The 21,700-nt window shown below is 49.2% G+C and overlaps 2 protein-coding genes and 1 pseudogene across 3 annotated transcripts; all 3 read right to left on the reverse strand.

The window, feature by feature from the left end:
* Positions 1 to 7,247: 7,247 nt before the first annotated feature.
* Positions 7,248 to 8,400, reverse strand: LOC136488295 (uncharacterized). Its single transcript, XM_066485279.1, has 2 exons — positions 7,441 to 8,400; positions 7,248 to 7,280 (listed from the first exon to the last, which is right to left on the reverse strand). The coding sequence occupies exons 1-2, from the start codon at positions 8,398 to 8,400 to the stop codon at positions 7,248 to 7,250; spliced, it is 993 nt and encodes a 330-aa protein (XP_066341376.1).
* A 2,308-nt stretch (positions 8,401 to 10,708) lies between these two features.
* On the reverse strand, positions 10,709 to 11,874 carry LOC136489897 (tropinone reductase homolog At5g06060-like; annotated as a pseudogene).
* A 1,828-nt stretch (positions 11,875 to 13,702) lies between these two features.
* Positions 13,703 to 21,283, reverse strand: LOC136489899 (fatty acid amide hydrolase-like). Of its 2 annotated transcripts, none has more exons than XM_066486408.1 (17): positions 21,040 to 21,283; positions 20,755 to 20,864; positions 20,604 to 20,664; positions 20,321 to 20,517; positions 17,796 to 17,925; positions 16,585 to 16,662; positions 15,855 to 16,115; positions 15,668 to 15,743; positions 15,509 to 15,580; positions 15,326 to 15,368; positions 15,124 to 15,195; positions 14,950 to 15,030; positions 14,735 to 14,838; positions 14,543 to 14,635; positions 14,386 to 14,454; positions 14,222 to 14,286; positions 13,703 to 14,146 (listed from the first exon to the last, which is right to left on the reverse strand). In XM_066486408.1, exons 1-17 carry the CDS (start codon positions 21,137 to 21,139, stop codon positions 13,923 to 13,925), a joined length of 1,836 nt encoding a protein of 611 aa, XP_066342505.1. In that variant the 5' UTR covers positions 21,140 to 21,283; the 3' UTR covers positions 13,703 to 13,922. The 2 variants fall into 2 exon arrangements, with proteins under 2 accessions (XP_066342505.1, XP_066342504.1); XM_066486407.1 differs by having other exon boundaries at positions 15,124 to 15,198.
* Between the last annotated feature and the right edge of the window lie 417 nt (positions 21,284 to 21,700).

The following is a 21,700-nucleotide window of genomic DNA, read 5'->3' on the forward strand; positions in this document are numbered from 1 at the left end:
ATAGTATCTTCTATTTTGCAATGGATAGTGCATATAGTTACATGGCATAAATTAAACACAATTTATGCAATACGGAATATATAATTACAGTAGATCAAGTCTTTTGGTATAATGCTAGAAAAGAAACGCATTTTATGGGCACACTAGACAATTTTATCATTAGTTATTTTGAGGATCTCTCGTAGAACCAAAACAGAAAAATATTGGCATCGTTCGGCTTACCTTAAAGCCGGCTTGTTCAGCTTGTTTTTTCAGTCGGAACAGTATTTTTCTCTCACAACAATTCAGCTAGAACAGTATTTTTCAGCCAAGATTCAGCAAGCCGAACGAGGCCATTGCAGCGAAAGTGTGCGGAGTACGTTGTGGGGCTGTGGCTTGCAAGAGGAAGCGCTATGTGTGGCTCGGAGCAGGTGCACGGATGCGGGAGTGAGCGCGACGCGTCACGTGGAGGACTGCAAAAGTGCAGCATGTGCCTCGGCTGTTCGGCTATCTTGGCAGGAGCGGGTGAGATTGGGGATGGGAAAGGAAGGAAATTCTTCGGCTGGTTAGGTTTTGCATTCTTTTATTTATATACATGGCTTTTTGGTTGGGCTTTCATGGACCACGGATGAACAGGCAGGTTGTGACTTGTGATCCTTGTGAGTGGTTGTGTGAACGGTGATGCAGTGAAACAGGGACGAGGATTGCATAACCATACCCGCCCCTGCTAGACCCGACGGCGGAGGTTTCTTTCCCTTTTAGTCCTCCGTGGGGGATAAATCTACCCCCATTCACCATGCCTTACATAGCTAGAGGTGGGTTACATGCAATGGTAGTTAGTGGTACTATTGTTCTACGGTGCAAAATCTTATATTCGATTGGCTAAGTACTCTTGAGATGTCATGTGTACTTCGGTGGACTTCTATGCTTCAATTAGATTCGATGGGGCATTAGGGTAGGTAGCACTGTACTGCTCTAGGATAGGGTGTGGCAAATGTTTTGCCCAGTCCCAACATGTTACTGTTATTATGCAGGGCATGGCCTACTCTATACTTCTCTTAGTGTGGTGTCAACCATATCCTAAGGGAGGTCCGCAAGGACGGCGAAGTCACCATCTTTCATCCTACGTGCAAGGCAGAAAGAGGAGAGACTCTTCACTAGCGACGAACAAATCGCCCGATGATTTCTCGTTGCCCGAGGATTTGTGACATTAGCGAGTGGGGCCAGCTGAAAGCTAGAGCATGAGTAAAATATATTTCTTTGGCTTCTCTCTCATCCAACTCTTCTGGCGCTTTCGCTCGCCTTGTTGCAGATGCCTTAAGGATGTGGGATGATTAGAGGGGGGTGAATAGCATATTTAATAACCTTCAAGAACAATTAAGCTAGACAAAGAGGTTAGTAAAAGCAGTGACCCTAATAGCCGCTACAAGCCTAGCCTATCACCCAAGAGCAAGCCTTTTCTACACAATTCTAATAACAAGAAGAACTAGAGGCTATAGCACACAAAGCTACTAGAAGCCGACAATTACAACTAGTCGAGCTACACAAGAATAGCTAATCGAATTATGATATGCAACTAGTCAAGCTACCACTACTGGACGCAGGGTCTTTGCCGAGGGCCTGACGCCCTCGGCAAAGGCTCTTTAGCCGTCGGCGAAGGATTTGCCGAGGGCAGCCCTCGGTGAAGAACCCTCGGAAAAAAAAACGTCGGCGAAGGAGTCTTTGCCGAGGGTCTTTTATCGGGCACTCGGCAAAGTATTTGCCGAGGGCTAACGGCGGCCCTCGGCAAAGTAAAGTAGCCGTTAGGTACGCGGTTATTTTCCACGGCGTCTTTGCCGAGGGCTGACATACAGGCCCTCGGCAAAGAGCTTTTTTTTGGAATTTATTTGCCGAGAGCTATACCGCAGGGCCCTCGGCAAAGACCTATTTTCTTTTTTTTTCTCGGAATTTCTTTGCCGAGAGCTATATCGAAGGCCCTCGGCAAAGACCTACGTTTTTATTTTTGTCTCGGAATTTCTTTACCGAGGGCTGTGTTCAAAACCCTCAGCAAAGACCTACTTTTTAATTTTTCCTGGGAATTTCTTTGCCGAGGGCTATGGTTAAGGCCCTCGGCAAAGACCTGTTTTTAATTTTTCCTGGGAATTTCTTTGCCGAGGGCTATGGTCAAGGCCCTCGGCAAAGACCAGTGAAAATTTTCAACATTTCACCTGTTTCTTGCTTTCCATGCAGACAAAAAAAATATATATATATTCAACAGCAGAAATATCCCACAAATATCACAATCATCACATATATCTCACAAATATCACATATATCTCACAGATATCACATAGATCATCACATGTATCATCACAAGTCCAAATTCAACAATTCCATAAGTCCACAATCTAACTCAAGTGTCAAGTCCACAAGTTCAAATCCGACTGAGGCTGGCCAACCTCTCCAACCGTCTGGCCTCTGCGTCACCAACCTTCCCAACCGTCTGGCCTCTGCGTCGAGGGTGGTGTAACGAAGCCTCCAGAATCAGGTGACGCACGAGGGGGGTTATTGGAACCCGCCGACTGAGGCTGCACAAACAATTATATGCTTATGTGAGATTGCAGTAATTATTCTAGGACTACAGTTTTAGTATTTAGACAGAAACCTATCAAATTTTTTATAGCTAGTGTTGTCTGGGTTTCTATGTCATACAAGCAAATCAGTAGCTAGTGTTCTCTGGGTTTCTATGTCACACAAGCGAGAAGTGAACTTTAACGCTTACAGGAGTAGCTGCAAACGCGTGCGGCACCTGAGGCGGAGGAGCTGACATCTGCACAGGCACACCCGTCTTCTGCCCAAGAGCTTGCATGATTTGCATCATTTCTGCAATCCTGACCTCCTGGGCCTCCCGAGCGGCCTGCTCAGCCTCCAGTCGAGCAGTGAGGGCCGTGATCTGCGCCGTCTTCTCGTTGTTCTGGGCCTGCAATATTGCACTCCAATATTTCAGTAATGCAAATCTAACTCAAGTGTGAGAATATTAATTTACGACGAGTAAAACAAGAATTACCTCGAGCGCATCGACCCGCTGCAGTGTCGGAGTAGGCCGTGAGCGTATGGGCTGGCTGGAACTCGTGCTCTGTGCTCGGAGCTGGCTCAGAGTGGGAACAGTGGTGGGGTCGATGGCGGCGTTCGCAATCCACGTCCGGCCGTGCTTCCTGCCGCCACCGAGCCTCATGATGGCCTCGGCATCAATGGGCTCGGTGCGGACGTCGTACTCTGGCCCATGCCGCTGCTGTACCGCCGACGTGTACTCCTGGACTTTAGTGTACACGTTAGGGTCGGAGTATGCCTCGCGAGGGGTAGCCGGGTCCCAGGTGACGTCGCCGGCCACCCTGGTCTGGTGGGACATAGCCCACGCCGTGAACATCGAGACATCCTCGTCCGGGTGCGCAGCCTCCTGCGAGAAAGGCGGCAGGTGGTGAGCAATCAGGCATACGTTAAGCGTGAAACTAAATAGAAGAAAAATCACTTACATATGCCGATTTGAATCCGGGGAGACTCCTGCTGCCTTGATGGTGAGTGGCAGCTGGCCTGAGCATACGCAGTGCCCGCTGAGACTCGTGCTTCTCTATGTAGGCCGGCGTGAACCACCTAGCCACGATCATTGTCCAGGCGTCGGCATGCGCTCGGCACCACCAGGGAATCACCTACAAGTCAACGAGTGTTTGACATATATGAAGATGAAATTAAACATATTTAATTCAAAAACAAAACAATATCAATGTTATTCATGTACCTCAAGGTACTGCTCCTGGGTCAGCGTCATCTGTCGAGCCTCCCTCTTGGTGACTGTCATTCTACGAGCCGACGCGTAGTAGTCTATGTGGGCCTGGACGCGCGCCTCGTGAAACATGTCGGTGACATACTTCCTACAGGCTGCATGCGCCACACGATCAGCGAGGCCCTCGGTTCCTTCTTCGGCCCTGAAAAACCTCTGCATAAAAGATGATATATCCAATCGTTATTTGAAAAAAATAGAATTCAATGTGAAGGATTGATTAATGTTGTGCGAGAGGAACTTACCCAAAACTCAGCAAGTATCCGCTCCTGCTTGTTGCGGTACTGGTCGTCCTCGCCCAGGGCGTACCTGTCCCACGTGTAGGCTGGCTCTCGGGCCTCCGACGGCAACTCCACAATGCCGGGGAACCACTTCCGGCACAACACACCCAAGACGGTCGCGGGAGAGCGCAGAGGAGTACCTGACAACACCTCCCAAGCCCTGCACAAGTAAGAAGAAAATTTATCAGTTTCTCTTTCGATTTCAAACATATCATATGAAGTAGTTGTGATATCATTTATATTTACTTACTTGGGCGGCACAGGGCGAAGCACTAGACGGTTCTGAGGAAGCGGAAACGAAGGGAGCGTCGCCGGGCCTCGCTGGTAGACACCCGACGCCTCGCCTCCCTCGTCCTCGGGCGCCGCACCCTGCTCCTCCTTGACCTCCTCCTCCTCCTCATGCTCCTCCGTCGGTGGCACGGGCTCAGGGGCTGAGTCCGCTGCCTCCTACCACTGCCTCCTGTCGTCTGCCTCCCCCTCCTCCCGCGGCCTCCTGCCGTTGTCCCTCGTCCTCCCGCTGCCTCCTGCAACTGTCCCTCGCCTGCCTCCCCCTCCTCCGACGGCCTCCTCGCGTAAGCCGAGGGTGTGTCACGTCGTGGCCGGCTGCTCGCCATCTTTGATCAATCACCTGCACGCACGAAGAATGAACAAGACTTGTTAGTACACATATTAGAGACTGAAAATAAATAAACAAAATATAAATGAAAATAAATAAACAAGACATAGTATTACATGTATTACGAATAATCTTCATGATTGGGATTATAGGTCTCGTCATCACTGTCAACATTATCCAAATAGGCAACACTATCCGAAGGTTCTATGTTATCGTCCTCGTCACTTGCTACAAGTAATCGCTCAAGCATTTGTATGTCCTTAGCATTTTGCACCACATCTCCATCGTCCTCGTCATCAACTGTTTCGTTGTCTACTTCCATTTCGAGGGCCTTGGGTAGGACTATCTGAAGCGTCCCCGGTAGCCCATCTTCCTGATAGAACTCTCCATCATATGTGTTTGTGTTAAAGTTGTAATCGTCATCGTTAGGGGTTGGTAGTTTGCCGTGTGGAGAAACCTGGTGCACAATAGCCCAACCCTGAAGCTCCTGTTTGGCTTGGTTGGCATATCTCGTGTAATACACCTGCATGGCCTGTTGAGCCACAATGTAGATGTCTTTTCCCGGATAAACGGAATCTTCTCGCACCTCGACTAGCCCAAGATGAGGGGTCAGTCTCGTTTCGCGAGGATTGAACCAGTGGCATTTGAACATGACAGGTTTAAGAGGTTTGTCACCATCAAATTCTAGTTGGTAGATCTCCTCAACTCTTCCATGGTAGTCGAGACCATCAGTGCCAGGCGTACAAACTCCGCTATTTGTGGTTTTCCGATTGGGCCGGGTTTGCTCGTATCTTGTTGTGTGGAAACGATAACCATTCACGTCATATCCGGTAAATGACTTCACCCTAGCTTGGCAGCCGTTCGCAACTTGTTTCAACTCATCACTCATGGACGAATCGGTCTGGGCCTGCAAGCTCAAACACGATAGATCGTTATATTCGAATATCGAATGTACAAGCTAAATTGGACATTACCTTTCGTTTAAACCAAGAAATAAAATCAGGCCTATCCGCTCCCGCGCCCCGCGATAGAAGGGTGTCTTGTTCCTGTGGGGTAGGATCCCTAGGTTCATGCCAGGATTCACGAACAAATTCCCTGTTGGAGCGAGAATCAATAGGGTTGGACGTTGAATAGTAACGGCGTATTGAAACAAGATCATTGAGAACTTACTTGATGAAAGGTTGCACCTCAGTAAGGTTATTCAACACGTATAACATGATACTGCGCCACTCTTTATTTGTCAAGATCATAACGGTCGATCCACTTGCGCTACCGAGTTGTCCTTGGAAAAGGCCGAGGGTCGATTCATTTTCATCAGCATTGTAACGAGGGAGTGGATTTTGATTGCTAGGAAGGTTCGGCTTGTAGTACAACGTTGTGAAGTTTGCCACCTCCTCCCGCAGGTATGCCTCTGCAACGGAAGCCTCAATTCTGGCTTTATTTGTACATTTCTTGCGAACAGTCTTTAGTCCTCTCTCGACTGGAAAGCACCAACGAAACTGCACAGGCCCCCCCAAATGTACTTCAGTGGGAAGGTGCACGATCAGATGCTGCATCGGCAAGAAAAAGCCGGGTGGGAAGATCTTCTCCAGCTTACAGACCAACACAGGTGCCACCTTTTCCAATTCCATAGCGATGTTCCGAGATATCTCCTTAGCACACAGCAGGCGAAAGAAATAGCTCAACTCTGCCAACACTTTCCAGACATGCTCAGGGACGTAGCCTCGAACCATTGCAGGGAGAAGCCGCTCAATCCATATATGGTAGTCATGACTCTTCATCCCGTTGACTCGCAAAGTGCCTAAGTTCACTCCCCTGCTCAGATTAGCGGCATAGCCATCTGGGAACATCAAGTTCTTGATCCATTGAAGTACTTCCCTCCTGGCATCTATTTTCAAGACGAAATCCACCTTAGGCTTTTTCCACTTCTTGTTTCGACCACTAGGAGGTTGCATCTCTTGTTTTTTCCTATCGCACAACGTCGCCAGGTCCACTCTAGCCTTAACATTGTCCTTAGATTTCTCTGTATTCATGAGAGTTGCCCAAAGTGCCTCGGCGATATTCTTTTCAGTGTGCATTACATCAATGTTATGTGGCAGAAGAAGGTCATCGAAATAGGGGAGCCTGGTCAAGCTGGACTTATGAGTCCACATATGTTCCTCACCATAACCCACAAAACCACCTCCTTCGTTGGGCACGAGAGCATCTATCTGAGCATGAACCTCGGCACCACTCCTGATGTGGGGTTTAGGGTCTGTCACTGCAACACCTTTTGTAAAGTTCTTGATGTCTTGTCTGAATGGATGTTTAGAAGGGAGGAATTGACAATGCTTGTCGAACGACGAATACTTGCCACCCTTTTTCAACCAAATAAACCTCACAGCTTTCTTGCATAGTGGGCACGGGAACTTCCCGTGAACACACCAGGCACAGAATAACCCATATGCCAGGAAATCATGCAGAGAGTAGTGATACCAAACGTACATTTTGAAGCTTGACCTTGTAGCTCGGTCGTATGTCCATACCCCTCCCCAAGCTTTTATCAATTCGTCAATCACAGGCTCCATGAACACTCCCATATTACTTCCTGGGTGTCCAGGAATTATCAACGACAAAAATACGTTCTGTCGTTGGAAGGCGATGCCAGGGGGGAGGTTGAGAGGGATAGTGAACACAGGCCAACATGTGTATGGGGAAGACATCAATCCATAAGGATTGAATCCATCTGTTGCGAAGGTGACACGTACATTCCGAGCCTCAGCTGCTTTCTCAGGATGTCGATCATTAAAGTACTGCCATGCTTCAGCATCGGATGGATGAACCATCTTGTCTGGATTGTACCGCTTGCCATTCTTGTGCCATGTCATCTGTTTCGCAGTTTCCTCGGTCATGAAAAGTCGTTGGATCCTCGCTATGAAAGGAAGGTGACGTAAGACTCTCGCGGGGATCGTAAGCTGCACCTTTTGGCCATCACCAGATACTACCTCCAGGTATCTGGAGGATCCACACTTCGGACAGTACTTTGCATGCTCGTGTTCTTTCCAAAATAGGACACACCCTTTTGGACAACAATGTATCTTATCATATGGCATCTTGAGCGCACGAAGGAGTTTTTCTGACTCGTACAAGTTGGGGGGCAGAATGTGGTTCTTCGGTAGCATGGTGCCAAACACAGTCAACATCTTATCGAAGCCTTCTTGACTCAGGTTTAACTCGGCCTTCAGCCCCATCACACGCCCAATGGCATCCAGCTGAGAAATATTTGTATGCTCGTGAAGGGGTTTAGACGCCGAGTCCAACATTTTGTAGAAGGCTTCTACATTTGCCTCCATCTCCTCCTTGTCACGTCCTTCAGCGAACTGAGCTTGGTGAGCATCATCTATCATGTCTGCTACCCCAGCATCATCGTCAAAAGGCTCGAGACGTGGTCTCACCACCTCCTCTCTGATACGATCGGCTTCACCATGGTAGATCCACCGGTGGTAGCCCGGCGTATAACCATGGTACACAAGATGTTTACCCATGGTATGCTTGTCCACCCTTCTCCTGTTGTCACAGTGGCTGCACGGACACCAAACTAGAGAATGCCCTTTAGCTACACCCTCGCCAAATGCATGTTTCAAGAAGTCATCTGTCCTCTTCACCCAATCCACGTCGTAATCGTTTCGACTTCTTCGCCCCGTGTACATCCACTGACGGTCCTCCATCCTTTGACAAATACATCACCGAGTAACGTAACCATCAACTGCACCTAGCCGGTGTTCCTATTGTCTAATAGGTGAGGATAGATCCTAATCCCACCCGCGTATGCGTAGATGAGGTCAGTTTCCATGCTCCGCTCCTATCCGAGACAGAATTTCGGCAGCACCTCTCCGATGTTCTCCCAATACACGTCCTGCAAAGAAGTTTGTGTATTCGGAGAACAATGGGGAGGTGCTGCCGAAATTCTGGCTCGGATCGGAGCGGAGCATGGAAACTGACCTCATCTACGCATACGCGGGCTGTCCAAAAAACGTGGACAATCCGAAACAGATACGGTCAGATACACATAGTGATCTGCATGCCTCCAACCGTATCTCTTTTGGACGGGAGACGCCTAACTGGTTTACGCAGTCTACGACAAAGATACAGGAGTAGAGGTTGTTTATACCTAAGGTGGCGGTGGAGACAGGGTAGCGGGACAGTGGCGAGTCGAGGCAGTGGAGAGTCGCAGCGCCGACGAGGACGATCGACTACTCTGAAGCTCCTTTGACGTCCTCTGCTCTGCAAAAAAAAAGGGTATAAGTTAAAAATTTCGGCAGAACCTCCCCTGTACGGGGAGGTTTCCAAAACCTGCAAAAAAAATCGGCTCGATGGCCAACACCCACATTCACGGCACAAAGGCCGACACATCAACAATGGGAGGCACGAAGGCCATCCACATCAAAAAACGGCGCGATGGCCGACAACCCATGGTTTTACCTTCTACTCGACCGAGGGACGGGGAAGTGAAGGTGACGGCAAGGTCGTCCAGACGAGGCCGTTATCCAGAACCACCTGCATTGCATGCCCAAGTAATTGCTTCAAAACATGACCCGCTTAGACAGTGAATAAAACAAGTGCAACTGCAGAAAAGTACTGAACCAGTAAATCCTAAATTTTCCGGGCTGTAAGTAAGCACATTACACTTTTCTCTTCCTATAGGAGTTAATTCCATTCATACTTAATAGCGAGCATAAATGTTGTTATTCAGATTTTGCTAAGCTTTGTAGTAGAATCATTTCAAACGTCCCTTTACGGATCAGTTATGCAGAAATAATCATCAGTTCACTAGCAACAAAGACTAATCCATGCAAAAGCAATACAATGATGCGCAATAACAACATTTCAAGGTTTCAGGTCAAGATTGCGAAATCAAGGTGACTTTGTAAAGAAGAGACTGGGGAGGGAGCAGAGGCACCGAACCTTCCGGGCGACGACGGCGGAGGACGCGGCCGGGGGCGGCGGCGGGCCGTGGGCAGGCGACGGGGCGAGACGACAGGAGAGGAGGAAATGGGGGGCGACGGGGGAGGGGCGGCGGCGGCCTGCGCGGCGGCGGCGGGCGAGCGCGCGGCGGCCTGCGCGGCGGCCGAGCGCGCCGTGGCGTGCGCGGCGGCGGCGGGCGTCCGCGCGGCGGCCGAGCGCGCGGTGGCGTGCGCGGCGGCGGCGGCGGGCGAGTGGCGGCTCGGGCGGGCGTGGCTTGGGATAAGGCCGCCCGCCCGGCCGTTCCCTTTTTATATGGGGTCCCCTCTTTGCCGAGGGCCTAGATCCAGAGCCCTCGGCAAAGATTTTTTTATTTTTTTTTATTTAATTTCTTTGCCGAGGGCCAACATCCAAGGCCCTCGGCAAAGATGTTTTCTTTTTATTTCCGCCGGCGCCATCCCGTTCAAAATATTTGCCGAGGGCCTGTACAACGGGCCCTCGGCAAAGAGTTTTATTTTTTTATTTCCAAATTCTTTGCCGAGGGCCTAACGCCGAGCCCTCGGCAAAGGCTGACGGCCGGTGCCGCCGTCACGCTCGGCCGAGGTCGCCGAGAGGCGGTACTGTGCCGAGGGCCCGGCCCTCGGCAAAGGTGGGCCTTTGCCGTGGGCCGTTGATTGCCGAGGGTCCGGCCCTCGGCGAACGAGCCGTTGCCGAGGGCTAAGCTTCGCCGAGGGCGGCCCTCGGCAAAGAAAGGATTTGCCGAGTGCCCGAAATCAGGCCCTCGGCAAAGTCTTTTGCCCTCGGCAATGTTGCTGTTTCCAGTAGTGTACTAAGCACAAGATCAACAATATGAAAGATCAAATGTATGAGGGAGCAAACCAAACGAACGTAGGCAGATGCCGGCCGGACGCTGCGGCGACTCGCGCGGGAGTGTTTAGCGTAGCCCCCCCCCCCCCCAAATAGGTCCAAGCTGGGGTAAGCATCACAACCAAAACACACATGTAATTTTCATTTGCGAGAACTGCAAACACAATTATAATGAATTATTAAAACAAAATTGCAGTGCACCAGACATAATCGACAACAGCCCATATATGTGTAGCAAAACGCATTCTTCAAGTGTCTTTCTTACGTAAAGAAGATCTATGACGTAAATACCGACAATAATGTAGCTACTAATAACTACTTTATTCTTCATCAAGCTATTCCTTGACGCGTCGCTGGTTTCTTCATTGTAGCTTAGTCCTGATGAGCTGGGTAGTAGAGGCCGTTGACGGTCATGCCGCCGTCGACGGCGATGGTCTGGCCGGTGATATACGACGCGCAGGGCATGCAGAGGAACGCCACCAGCGACGAGATCTCCTGGGGCTCCCCGACGCGCCTCTGCGGCGTCCGCCGCAGGATCTCCTCCACGTACTCCCCCCGCGACAGGTCCCCTTCCACGAGCGGCGTCCTGGTGTACCACGGCGCGACGGAGTTGGCCCGGATGCCGTCCGCGGCCCACTCGCACGCCAGGTTCCGTGCCAGCTGGTTCATGCCGGCCTTCGCCATGGCGTAGACGGAGCCCGTGCACACGGCCACGGCGCCGCACACGGAGGAGACGAGCACCACGCTGGCGTTGCCGCCGGAGGCCGCCCGCAGCAGCGGGTAGGCGAGCTGGCAGAGGGTGATAGGCGGACTCCAGGTTGGTGGCCATCAGGAACGCGTAGTCCTCGGCGGTGTACTCCGCCGTGGGCTTGCTGAAGTTGGTGCCCACGTTGTTCACCAGGATGTTGAGCTTGCCGCCGAACCGCTCCGCCGCGTCGCGCAGCAGACGCTCCCGCTGGTCGCGCGCCGACACGTCGCAGACGGACCCCGTGACGCCGCCGCCGCCGGTCTTGGCGGTCGTGGCCTCCCACTCGGCCAGGCGGTCGCGCAGCTCCGCCTCGTTCCGGGAGCACGTGTGCACCGCCGCGCCCAGCGCCGCCAGCTCCTCCACCACGGCACGCCTGATCCGAGCACATGGATGCATGCGTACGAGTCAGTTACACTTACAGAGAACCGGCATGCGCCACTTGTGTTATACTACGTACGTACCCGATGCCGCGGGTGCCGCCGGTGACGAGGGCCGTCAAGCCGCTCAGAGACCACCTCCTCCCGGCGGCGGCCTCGGAGCTGATGGTGGCCGCGTCGTCGTTGCCCGCCGCGGCCATGATCTTGTAGCTAGCTGGTCTGCTGGTGCCGGTTTCTCTCCTGAGCCCGTCGTGCAACAGAATTTATAGCACCCAGGGGCCAGGGCTTCATCTGATCGAGATGGCCAGTCGTCGCACGGCGTGCTCCGGTGTCAAGCTCGGGACCCCACCCGCTGCTGTTCCAGCTGCCACGTTAGTGGTACTGCTAGTTACTACGTGCTACAAATGGAAGTGTTACGAATGCCGTGACGCCACGTAAAGACTAAGCTAGTAGCCTTTATCGTCGCAAAAGCAAAATCGGCATCCGCCGAGCAGGTGGCTGCATCGCCTCACGCCTCCGCTCTATTCCCACCTAGCATAGCACGTCATTCCCGTGTATGGCTACCTCACATTATTAGCAAGAAAATGCATGGAATATGAGCAGGAAAACATAATGGGCTTTATTATTGCACATTGCATCATGGGCTACCAGCAGGCCTTAGTTTGCATCATGGGCTGTAGCCCCGTACATGCTCCAGTGCCAAATTAAATCGACAAAATTCCTTGTATCATACACCGTCAAACTCACATATTCCTCCCATGGCTTTGAAAACTCTATCCGACACTGTCTTCGAATTCCATTTCCTATATGACATTACCGTTAGTTTTGAAGGCTAACATCGTTAACTTACATGCGAAATAACCAAAGTACCCCTGATGTAAGAAAATGCACTCATGCCCTGTATGACATTGTTTGGTGTATGCAATTATGCCTTATTTGGGCCCTATTTCTGTGCTTAGTTGTGGCATTTTGGTGAAAAAAATATATTTAAATTTCATCCAAATTATATAAGTTAACTTATGCTCATTGTACTCTTCATTTTAACATCCTTTTATTAAAGTGTATCTTCATTATATAGTACATCAATACTTGCTGGCACGTGTGTATTTAAGTATCCTTTTACTAAAATTGATATACATCATATAAATAAAAACTAAAATCATAAGTAAGATGCTTGCTGATGTCAAAAATCTTATTTGTGATTTAGTTTTGGTTGATTTAATATGGATGTAATTTAATAAAATAATACTTAACTAATGTGTACCGGCAAGCATAAATGGATTCATATCATGTGTATAAAATTTAATAAAAAGATGCTTGAATAACACAATCCAGTAACACATTCCAGGAAGCATAAATTAATAAAGGGAGTATAATGTGAATGACATTTAATAAAAGATATCTCCTTAATCGATCACCAAGTCTTGGGGCCAGTCACTTGCGACCATTCGCAATGTGACTAACTCTATTGCATTATTCCGTGCAAAGCACACGTTAGGCGTAGCTACTTGTGTGCATCAATCACCAAAACACTGTAATCTCCACAATATATAGGACCTAGGTGCGTTCAGACTTCCAATACTGCCTTTGAGATGCTTTAATTTTTTTTGACAGAGGGGTATACCCGTCTTTTATAGAAAGAACAGTGTTTGATACAGAACTGAGATGCTTTATATGCACTACTCAACCACCATCTTTTGCAAAGAGGATGATAGAATTTGTGAATTTTGATCATCTCGCTTCGCAGTACATTAGAGCTAGCTGGAACAAATGCGTCAAGCTAGTTTTCTGCACAGTTGGAAAAATGTAACGTTGGTTGATAGATGATTTTGAACTGTATGCACGCTAAGTTTGCGATATTGTGTTGCTAAATGCTAATTAGCATGCCGGGTTCATTTTTCTTTTCTCTTTCTTTCTTTTTTTTTAATTCGTATGCCTACCATCTAACTGAACTTTGTTTTTAAACAAAGGTTTCTTGATTGAAAAGATAAGCAGCAGGTATCGATAGACGTGACAGATTTGAAGAGCAACAGTATGGCGGAATACAAATGCTCGATGAACTTTGGAGAATATAATGGCGCATGGGCAATTGCACATGGATAAAGTTTCACAAGAATGACTGTAGAGTGTAGACATGAAATGAACGGTGCGCACAATTGCAACCATTTTATTTTCCCTCTGACAAATTTGATGATCACGAGCACAATAAATCAATCAATCACCCTATATATAGCTGTAATGAATCGCCTCCTGACACTCCACGGCCACCATTTTGCTCGAGGCCGGACCGCCGGAGCTACTGATTCCTGAGGAGGTCGTAGTGCACCTTGGGCTTCTTCCGGTGCTCCTTGCCGCACGCCTCCTGCATGGCGTAGGCGAGGTGCAGCAGCATGGCCTCCGACCACGGGCGGCCGATGAACTGGAGCCCCACGGGGAGCCCTCCCCTGTCGTACCCAACCGGCACGGTGATCGCCGGCAGCCCCAGGAAGTTCCCCGCGATCGAGTACCGCACCAGAGCAGCTGCAAGTTGTTTTTAGCTGTCAGAGATGCACTGAATCACTTCTCCTTGATCAACCATCGTCGCATCACATTTACCTCCGTTGATGTAGTCCAGCTCCCCCGTGCTCAACGCGTCGTCCTGCAGTGCGTACGCCGTCACCCTACATACACAGCAAGTGAAGCAGCAGCAGCAGCAGCCATGTCATGCATGCCATGGAGTGGAGCAAGGATTAGGATGGAGTCGCGTATGCATAGCATACCCTGTCATCGGCGTGACAATGGCGTCGGCTGTCTCGAAGATCTTCTCGTGGAAGTACATCTGACGGCATCTACAGGCGTTCCCGTTTTTGCAGCATCAGGATTCAGAGATTTTTCAGATTAATAATGGCATTGTTCATTTGATGCGTGGCGGCCTACCGGAGGCGCTGCGAGTTGAGGTAATCTCTGCTGCTGAAGGATCCGTAGGCGCTGAGCGCGATCCTGACGTCCCACCCGATCTCAGACCTGTCCCTGCCGTACAAAGTTCAGTTCGTTGCTGCATCAGGCCATGGATTTGAATGGCGTATCAGGAACGAACTGACCCGGCCAACAGCTAACTGAGCTGCTTACATGTTGTCGAGATACTTTGCGAGGGAGGCAGTGCACTCTGAGCCCATGGTCACGTAGTGCGCCAGCCGCATCTCTTCGATCTCCGGGACTGTGACGTCCACACTCTTTGCAGCCAAAACGGAAAGAGTTTGTAGCACGTAGCATTTCTTTTTCAGAATGGAAGAACTGCAGCCATGTAATGTTCTTCAGAATTCAGATGCTAAACTGCGCCTTACCTCCCAACCGTAGTGCGTGCGCAGCATCTGCAGAGCCTTCCCGCAGAGGCTCCTGATGTCCTCTGAACTATCGTCGAACCACTGTTTTTTTTTGGTCGCAAATTAATGTCAGCGCGATGTTCAGGCATAAATTTCAGACATTGGTGACCAAAGTTCAGAGACCGACCGACTGACCTTTGCGTATTTGGCGAGCCTGATGTTAGGCATGGACCTCGTGCATGTCAGAATGGGCAGGTTCAGTTCAGGCTGCTACAGAGCAGATCATCAACAAGTCGATCAGTCAATCTTTACTGAACACTGAGCTAGTAGTCGCTGAAATGTGTGGAAGCAGAAAATGGAACAAAATGAAATGGGCCGGGATCCTGCTTTCTGTCACCTGCAAAGGGCTTGGTTTTGACTGATCAGCAATGGCCGCATAACTGAAACAAAGTACAGAAACAAACAAAGACATCATTTGCCTGCCCATGGATGAACATATATATACACACATGTACAAGGAAATACAGATGGATCAGATTTTGTATATGGAAGAAAAAATGAGAAGGTGGCCGGCACTGACGCGATGAGCGTGTCCTCGACCGTTGCTGCTAGGATCCCCGGCATGCCGACCGTCCAGTTCAGAGGAAGAAGCCTGAAACATTAATCGTGTCAGTTAACAGTGTTAGCATCACAAGCTAGGATTGTGTTCTGCGTTCATTTATGTACGAAGGTGGCGCACCCGGAGTTGGAGAGCCGGCCGGCGGTCGGCTTGAACCCGACGACGCCGCAGAGCGCCGCCGGCATGCGCACGGACCCTGCAGGAACAGCGCCCAAAACGCCACGCCAGCGTCAGTGACTTATTACAGTGATGATCCGCGGCCACAGCTGAATGAAAGAAAAAGAAGCACGCGTGCTCCTTTTATTACCGCCTCCGTCGGCGCCGAGGGCGACGGGGCAGAGCCCAGCGCAGACTGCGGCGGCGGACCCGCCCGAGGAGCCGCCGGAGACCCTGCCGACGTTGTAGGGGTTGCGCGTGGAGCCGTGGTGCGGGTTGATGCCGCTGGTGCCAGCGCCGAGCTCGTGCATGTTGGCCTTGCCAGCCATCACGGCGCCGCACGCGCGCAGCTGCGCCACGCACGCCGCGTCCACCACGCACCGCCGCGCCGACCCCAGCCACCGCGTGCCGCCTGCGTCATCGTCATGGAAGCATGCATTATTTGCCGTACGTACATACGGTACCGGTAAAAATTACTTGGTTGGTAGGCGGACCGGTAAAAACTTGGTACAAGTTACAACGGTGGTGAAAGCTACAGCGTCAGCATGTCGATCGCAGCTCTGATTTTGTTGCTAGTGCACTGTTGGGAGATTCTGACAGGTACGACACTCTACACAACGTGTTCAGTAATCAGTAGGCGAGCCCACATGACGGGGCGACCTTGGATTGGAACCGTGAATCCTACGTCATTTTTTTTCAAATTTGACCAAAAGTTATAAAAATTGTATCAACAATTACAGCGGCGAATCTGGTTCCATTATTATTAAAAAAATTGAATGTGAGCTAACCGTCAATCAGTTCGATGGCTGATAAGGCGGCTGAAGATAATTTGTTGTGAGAGAAAAACATATGACTAATAAACTCAGAGTTAGCTAGCTTACAGGTGGTAGGGTACGGCAGGCAGTCGAGCTCGTCCTTGACGGCGACCAGCACTCCGTCCATGGCGGACAGCGGCGCCCCTGCAGCGTTGCATCATCCGAAGATCCAATCATGTGAGCAATGCAATCATGCAATGCAATTCCTACCGGAGTCCTTGGCCGGCATGCATACATACTACGGCCACATGCTGATGATGCTGATGCAGCAGCAGCAATGAATGAATGAGTGCCCCCCATTCCAGAATCCAGCGATGAGGGAGGGATGGATCGAACAGCCCAGGGACCATACGTCCAGCAACGTACATCAATCATGCAGACATCCACCCATGTACGTGTAATGTAATGCACGATCAAATCTTGCGCAAGCTAGTAATTCAATTCAGCACTGGTTTTTCTCTTCAAGGGCATTCAGTGCAGGCTCCTCCGGAGACGATCGATCGACGATGCCGTTCCTCTGGAAAGACTGAAACGCTTCGTTCGTCAGTCATCAGACATCAGTGCCTGCCTACTAAGGGCACTGACATCTTGTGTGCGTTCACCTCTGCAGCGTAAAGCCGTAACCTAACACGGTAACACACCCCGTGTGCGTTCCTTTACTCCCTTGTCTCAGCTCAGCTAGACGATTCAGCGAGGGAGGCGGCGCGGCCGGCCTCTAGGGGCAGGCTGTGGCGGCCACGGGCAGTGCCGTCCTGTAGAGCAGCTGCCGCACTGTTCATCGAGCTGGTACACCGTACACCACACTGCTCGTTCCATCTCTGGGCCCTGCAGGAGCATGCCTCGTGTGGCCTCATGGGTCACTACTACTCTCAGTCCTCACTACCCTATTACACCGTCCACAGTGCCGGCTGCTGGCAGCTAACTGTTGGCGCATCTACCGGGCAGCTCTGGCGCGGTGCAGTAAAAATGGTGCTGCTTTCTAGTTATGGTGACAGGCTGACAGCTTCTAGAAGCAAAAGCCCACTGCTGAGCTGAATGTCAGTGGCGAGAAATTGAGGCACGCAGGAGTACTCATCAACTACTGACCACTGATGAGCACTGCTGAGTACTACTGATACATGCATGGATGCCACTGTCAGTTGCTTCTATTCTACGGCGATGCATTGATTTCTTCTGCCTAGCTGTTCTGTTCACAGATTACTGCGCGGAATGCGATGAGCGCAGGACGGCTGACGGTGGCAACCTGTTCGAGTACGTACTACGACTACTACACGCACCTTGCTGGTATCTGCGGGTGGAGTCGTCGGCCTGGCGCAGCACGTCCCCGGGGTCGCAGCTGATGAACAAGCCCATGTTCAGATCCGGCCCCGAACATTCCTCCACTGCTGCCAGGAATCTCCGCGCCACCTGCACGCATGCGCAGCCGGCATAAACAACACGGTTCCGATATGATAATCCACCACTACAGAAAGCATTTGCAGAGATGACGTTCTTTTTAATAAAGACTCTAAAACCGTCCTTAAAAATGATCATCGAAACGAGCTGGCTCTAGAAATAAATTCATTTGTTGTGAGATACGGCTGGATTTTTCAGCCACCCCTAAAAATTAATTTTCATGGGCAGCTATATCTAGAGCCGCCTCTAAAGAGAGTTATAGCACTATAGTAAATTCATAACTACCCCCTCCGTTCTAAATTATTATAAGTCGTTTTGACCTTTTTGGTTCATTTATTTTGCTATGTATCTAGACATATTGTTATATCTAGATGCATAACAAAATGGATATACCAAAAAAGTCAAAGCAACTTATAATTTAGAATGGAGGAAGTATATCAAACAACGATGGATGAATACAAACTTTATATCAAATTGTAGATCTCCGAGATCTACAACTTTGTAGTTTCATTTGAAAACATTTAGGGCCCATAAAATTGGTTTGAAGTTCTTACATTTTAAAATCCATTTTTTTTTTCAAATGACCAATACTGAAGTCATAGATCTCGTAGGGATGTAAAAGTTTGTAGTAGTTTTTTCTATTTGAAATCATATATAGTTTAAAATTCTATTTGAATATGGTCATTTTGAAATTCAAAATTTTCAAATAACCTCAGATGGAGAAATGACTAAAACTAAAGTTGTAACTCTTGACGAGATCAACAACTTTGTAGTTCAAACTTTTTTTTATTGGAGTTGGTAGTTAGTTTAGGCTCCCAAAATTATGTTTGAAGTTCTAACATTTTAAAATACAAAATATTCGAACAGCCTCGAATCGACAAATCGATGAGATCAACAACTTTGTAGTTCAAATTGTTTTATTTGAATTCTTTTAGGGTCTCAAATATTTATTTCAATATCCAAAAAAGTAAACATATCCACCTTTTTCACAATTGATTTAGGGGTCGAATGGCTGGACAGGTTAGCCCGCGTGAGACAATAGATTGCGGGTCACGTACACGCACAAATTTTGCGCGAAAAATTATGAGGTTCTTGTAGTTACCTAGTGTGGCCTTCTCCGGATTAAAAAATTATTATTATTTTTTGGACTTGATTTTTGATTGTCTAGAAAATGATTTGTAGAGACAGCATTATTCCTAGTTTTTAGGCTTGACTTTTGATTTTTTTTAGGAAACGACTTGTAGAGGCGGCTCATGTTTCGGCTGCCGCTATAAATTGATTTCTAAGGATGTCTAGCCACCTCGAGAAAAGACTTCTGTAGCAGTGATCTTCGATTATGTCCGGCCTTGTTTAGTTTTTTCCCTTAAAGCTTAGTCCCTATCACATCGGATGTTTGGATATATACATGGAGTATTAAATATAGACTAAAAAATAATTAATTACACAGATTGCGACTACTTTGCAGGACGAATTTTTTAAGCCTAATTAGTCCATGATTTGATAATGTGGTGCAACAGTAAACATGTGCTAATGACGGATTAATTAGGCTTAATAAATTCGTCAAGCGGATTTCTGAGAACTTCTGTAATTTGTTTTATTATTACTATCCGAACACTCCTATGTGACACCTCAAATGACACCCGTTATGACACTCCCTAAATTTTAGCCCATGAATTTAAACACCATCTTAGTACCTTTGCACACAAAACGTTATGTTGATTCGCAGGATTGGTTCAGGTGCAGCGAATGCTCGAGGCCACCTAAATTCTGTCGCTGCATTCAAGGCTCTGCTTGTCAGGGAGGAACGGTGGGGGTCTATTATTGCCTCCCAAAGTTGGTGCAAAATTAGGGCTTGTTAGGGGTCACTAAAGTTTAATCAGCGCGTGTTTAGTTCCCACCTTAAATTCTCAAAAAATGCTACAGTAGCCATTACATCGAATCTTACATGGAGCATTAAATGTAGACGAAAAAAAAACTAATTGCACAGTTTAGTTGGAAATTGCGAGACGAACGTTTTGAGCCTAATTAGTCCACGATTGAACACTATTTGTCAAATAAAAACGAAAGTGCTACAGTATCCAAATTTCCAACTTTCCCCTAACTAAACACGTGCTCACTTTTAATCACTAAAATATTAAACACTCTGATTAAAAGGGGTCACTAATGTTTAGTGACTTTAGTCATCAAGGGTATGTAAAAGTAAATAAAAGTGGTCCTAGGTGACTTTAATTTCTTTCTCTCTCCCCTCCTTTTCACTTTTAGCATATAGATCAAACAGAAGGTAACTAACTTTAAAGTGACCCTGACAGGGATGGAACGACGAACGTAAAGTTGAGCTGTAACGTTATTTTACTTTACCACCATGCATGCCGGCTGGGGTAAAAATACAGAAAAACGGGTTGTTTACCATGACAGGGGTAGTCTGTCCTGAGCTGTAGGCCCTGTGGAAGTCCCGCACCGTCCAACGCCTGAACGACGGGCCATCAGCGAGCGCCGCCGGCGGCGGCTCCAGGTCAGCTGGGATGCAGGCGACGGCCGCCTGCACGCGCTCCGCCGGCGACAAGCCGGGCTCCGTCACGCTCACTTGCTGCTCGGGGATCGCTGCTGCATCCATCGTACAGCAAACGCAACGGTTTCATTCTGTTAATGTAGAGCGATCGAATGTCAGAGGTGAGAAGGTGACAGACAACCTTGCCATGTGTGGGTGGCCGTGAACAGCGGCGGCTCAGGGATCTCGGCGTCCGAGACGAGCTGCGGAGACGAGGACGACTATGAGTTGGTGACTAGTTACTAGTATAGTTTCAGGCTAAGTTCAGTTTCATTCATTCAGATGGCATGCACCTTGTAGACGAGGTTGTCCCTCTTGAGGACAGAGACCACGATCCAGCCGAGGACGGGCGTCTCGAGCACCCACGCCAGCATCTTCACCAGGAACCCGGCGACGCGTGGAGCTGCAGGGGAAAGACGATCGATGCATCAGGGTAAGCAGACACTGATATCATCTCCGAGCATCACTGGGTTCTGGATGCAGAGGACTCTGAAGTCTGAACTGAATCATGCATGCATGTGCACGATTGATTGCAAGTCTGCAACTGCGAGCGATCAGGACAGGGCAGGGCGAGGGACCTTTGACGTTGGGGCTGATGTAGTGCTCGCCGCTGTCCGGGCCGAGGTCCACCTCCGCCGCCGGCTTGTACACCTTGGCCGGCGTGCTGAAGAGACCCATGGATGGATGGTTCGTTGGTTGGATGAGTGTAGTGAAGCAGAGCTGGAAGTGGAAGGGAAGATTGTGTTGTGTCAAAACTGAAAAGCTTCGCTCCTCTGAGGCTCTGACTGTGCCAGCCTACAAATGCCAAGATTGTGAGCTGCTTATAACCAGGGAGGGAGCAGGGACCTGCAGGAATGGTTTCAGAAACTGAGAGGCTGGCGCCCTCTGCAATTTTGGCGGGGGAATGAGCTGTGCTTCCGATGGGGTCGGAGAACCTTTAGCCACGTGGGCAGCAGTGTTTTACTTAATGCTATTTATTCACTGGTAATTGTCTCCGTCCCTCTTCTTTAGGACGAGTGACCCGCCTAAAGTCACCTCATTTTAATTTTGAGATAATTCCGTATGTGCCACTGAATGATTCTATAATTCCAGGTGTGCCACTGAATGTTTGGTCTGGACATGAGTACCATCAGAAATATTTTTACGTTCCATACGTGCCACTGCCGTCTAACAGCCGTTAAGTCAATTCCGTATGTGCCACTGAATGATTTCATAGTTCCGGGTGTGCCACTGAATATT

This window comes from Miscanthus floridulus, chromosome 10, assembly GCF_019320115.1.
Source record: "Miscanthus floridulus cultivar M001 chromosome 10, ASM1932011v1, whole genome shotgun sequence".
NCBI classification, from domain to species: domain Eukaryota; kingdom Viridiplantae; phylum Streptophyta; class Magnoliopsida; order Poales; family Poaceae; genus Miscanthus; species Miscanthus floridulus.

Excerpts from the sequence above, each read along its gene's own strand:
- LOC136489899 (XM_066486407.1), bottom strand. The coding sequence starts at position 21,139 with ATGGGTCTCTTCAGCACGCCGGCCAAGGTGTACAAGCCGGCGGCGGAG. Across the intron at positions 20,518-20,603 it reads GGCCACCCACACATGGCAAG|CAGCGATCCCCGAGCAGCAA; the intron begins GTTGTCTGTCAC and ends CGATGGATGCAG. Across the intron at positions 16,663-17,795 it reads CACCCGCAGATACCAGCAAG|GGGCGCCGCTGTCCGCCATG; the intron begins GTGCGTGTAGTA and ends GCAACGCTGCAG.
- LOC136488295 (XM_066485279.1), bottom strand. The coding sequence starts at position 8,400 with ATGGAGGACCGTCAGTGGATGTACACGGGGCGAAGAAGTCGAAACGAT. Across the intron at positions 7,281-7,440 it reads AAGCAGCTGAGGCTCGGAAT|GAAGTAATATGGGAGTGTTC; the intron begins GTACGTGTCACC and ends CTGGACACCCAG.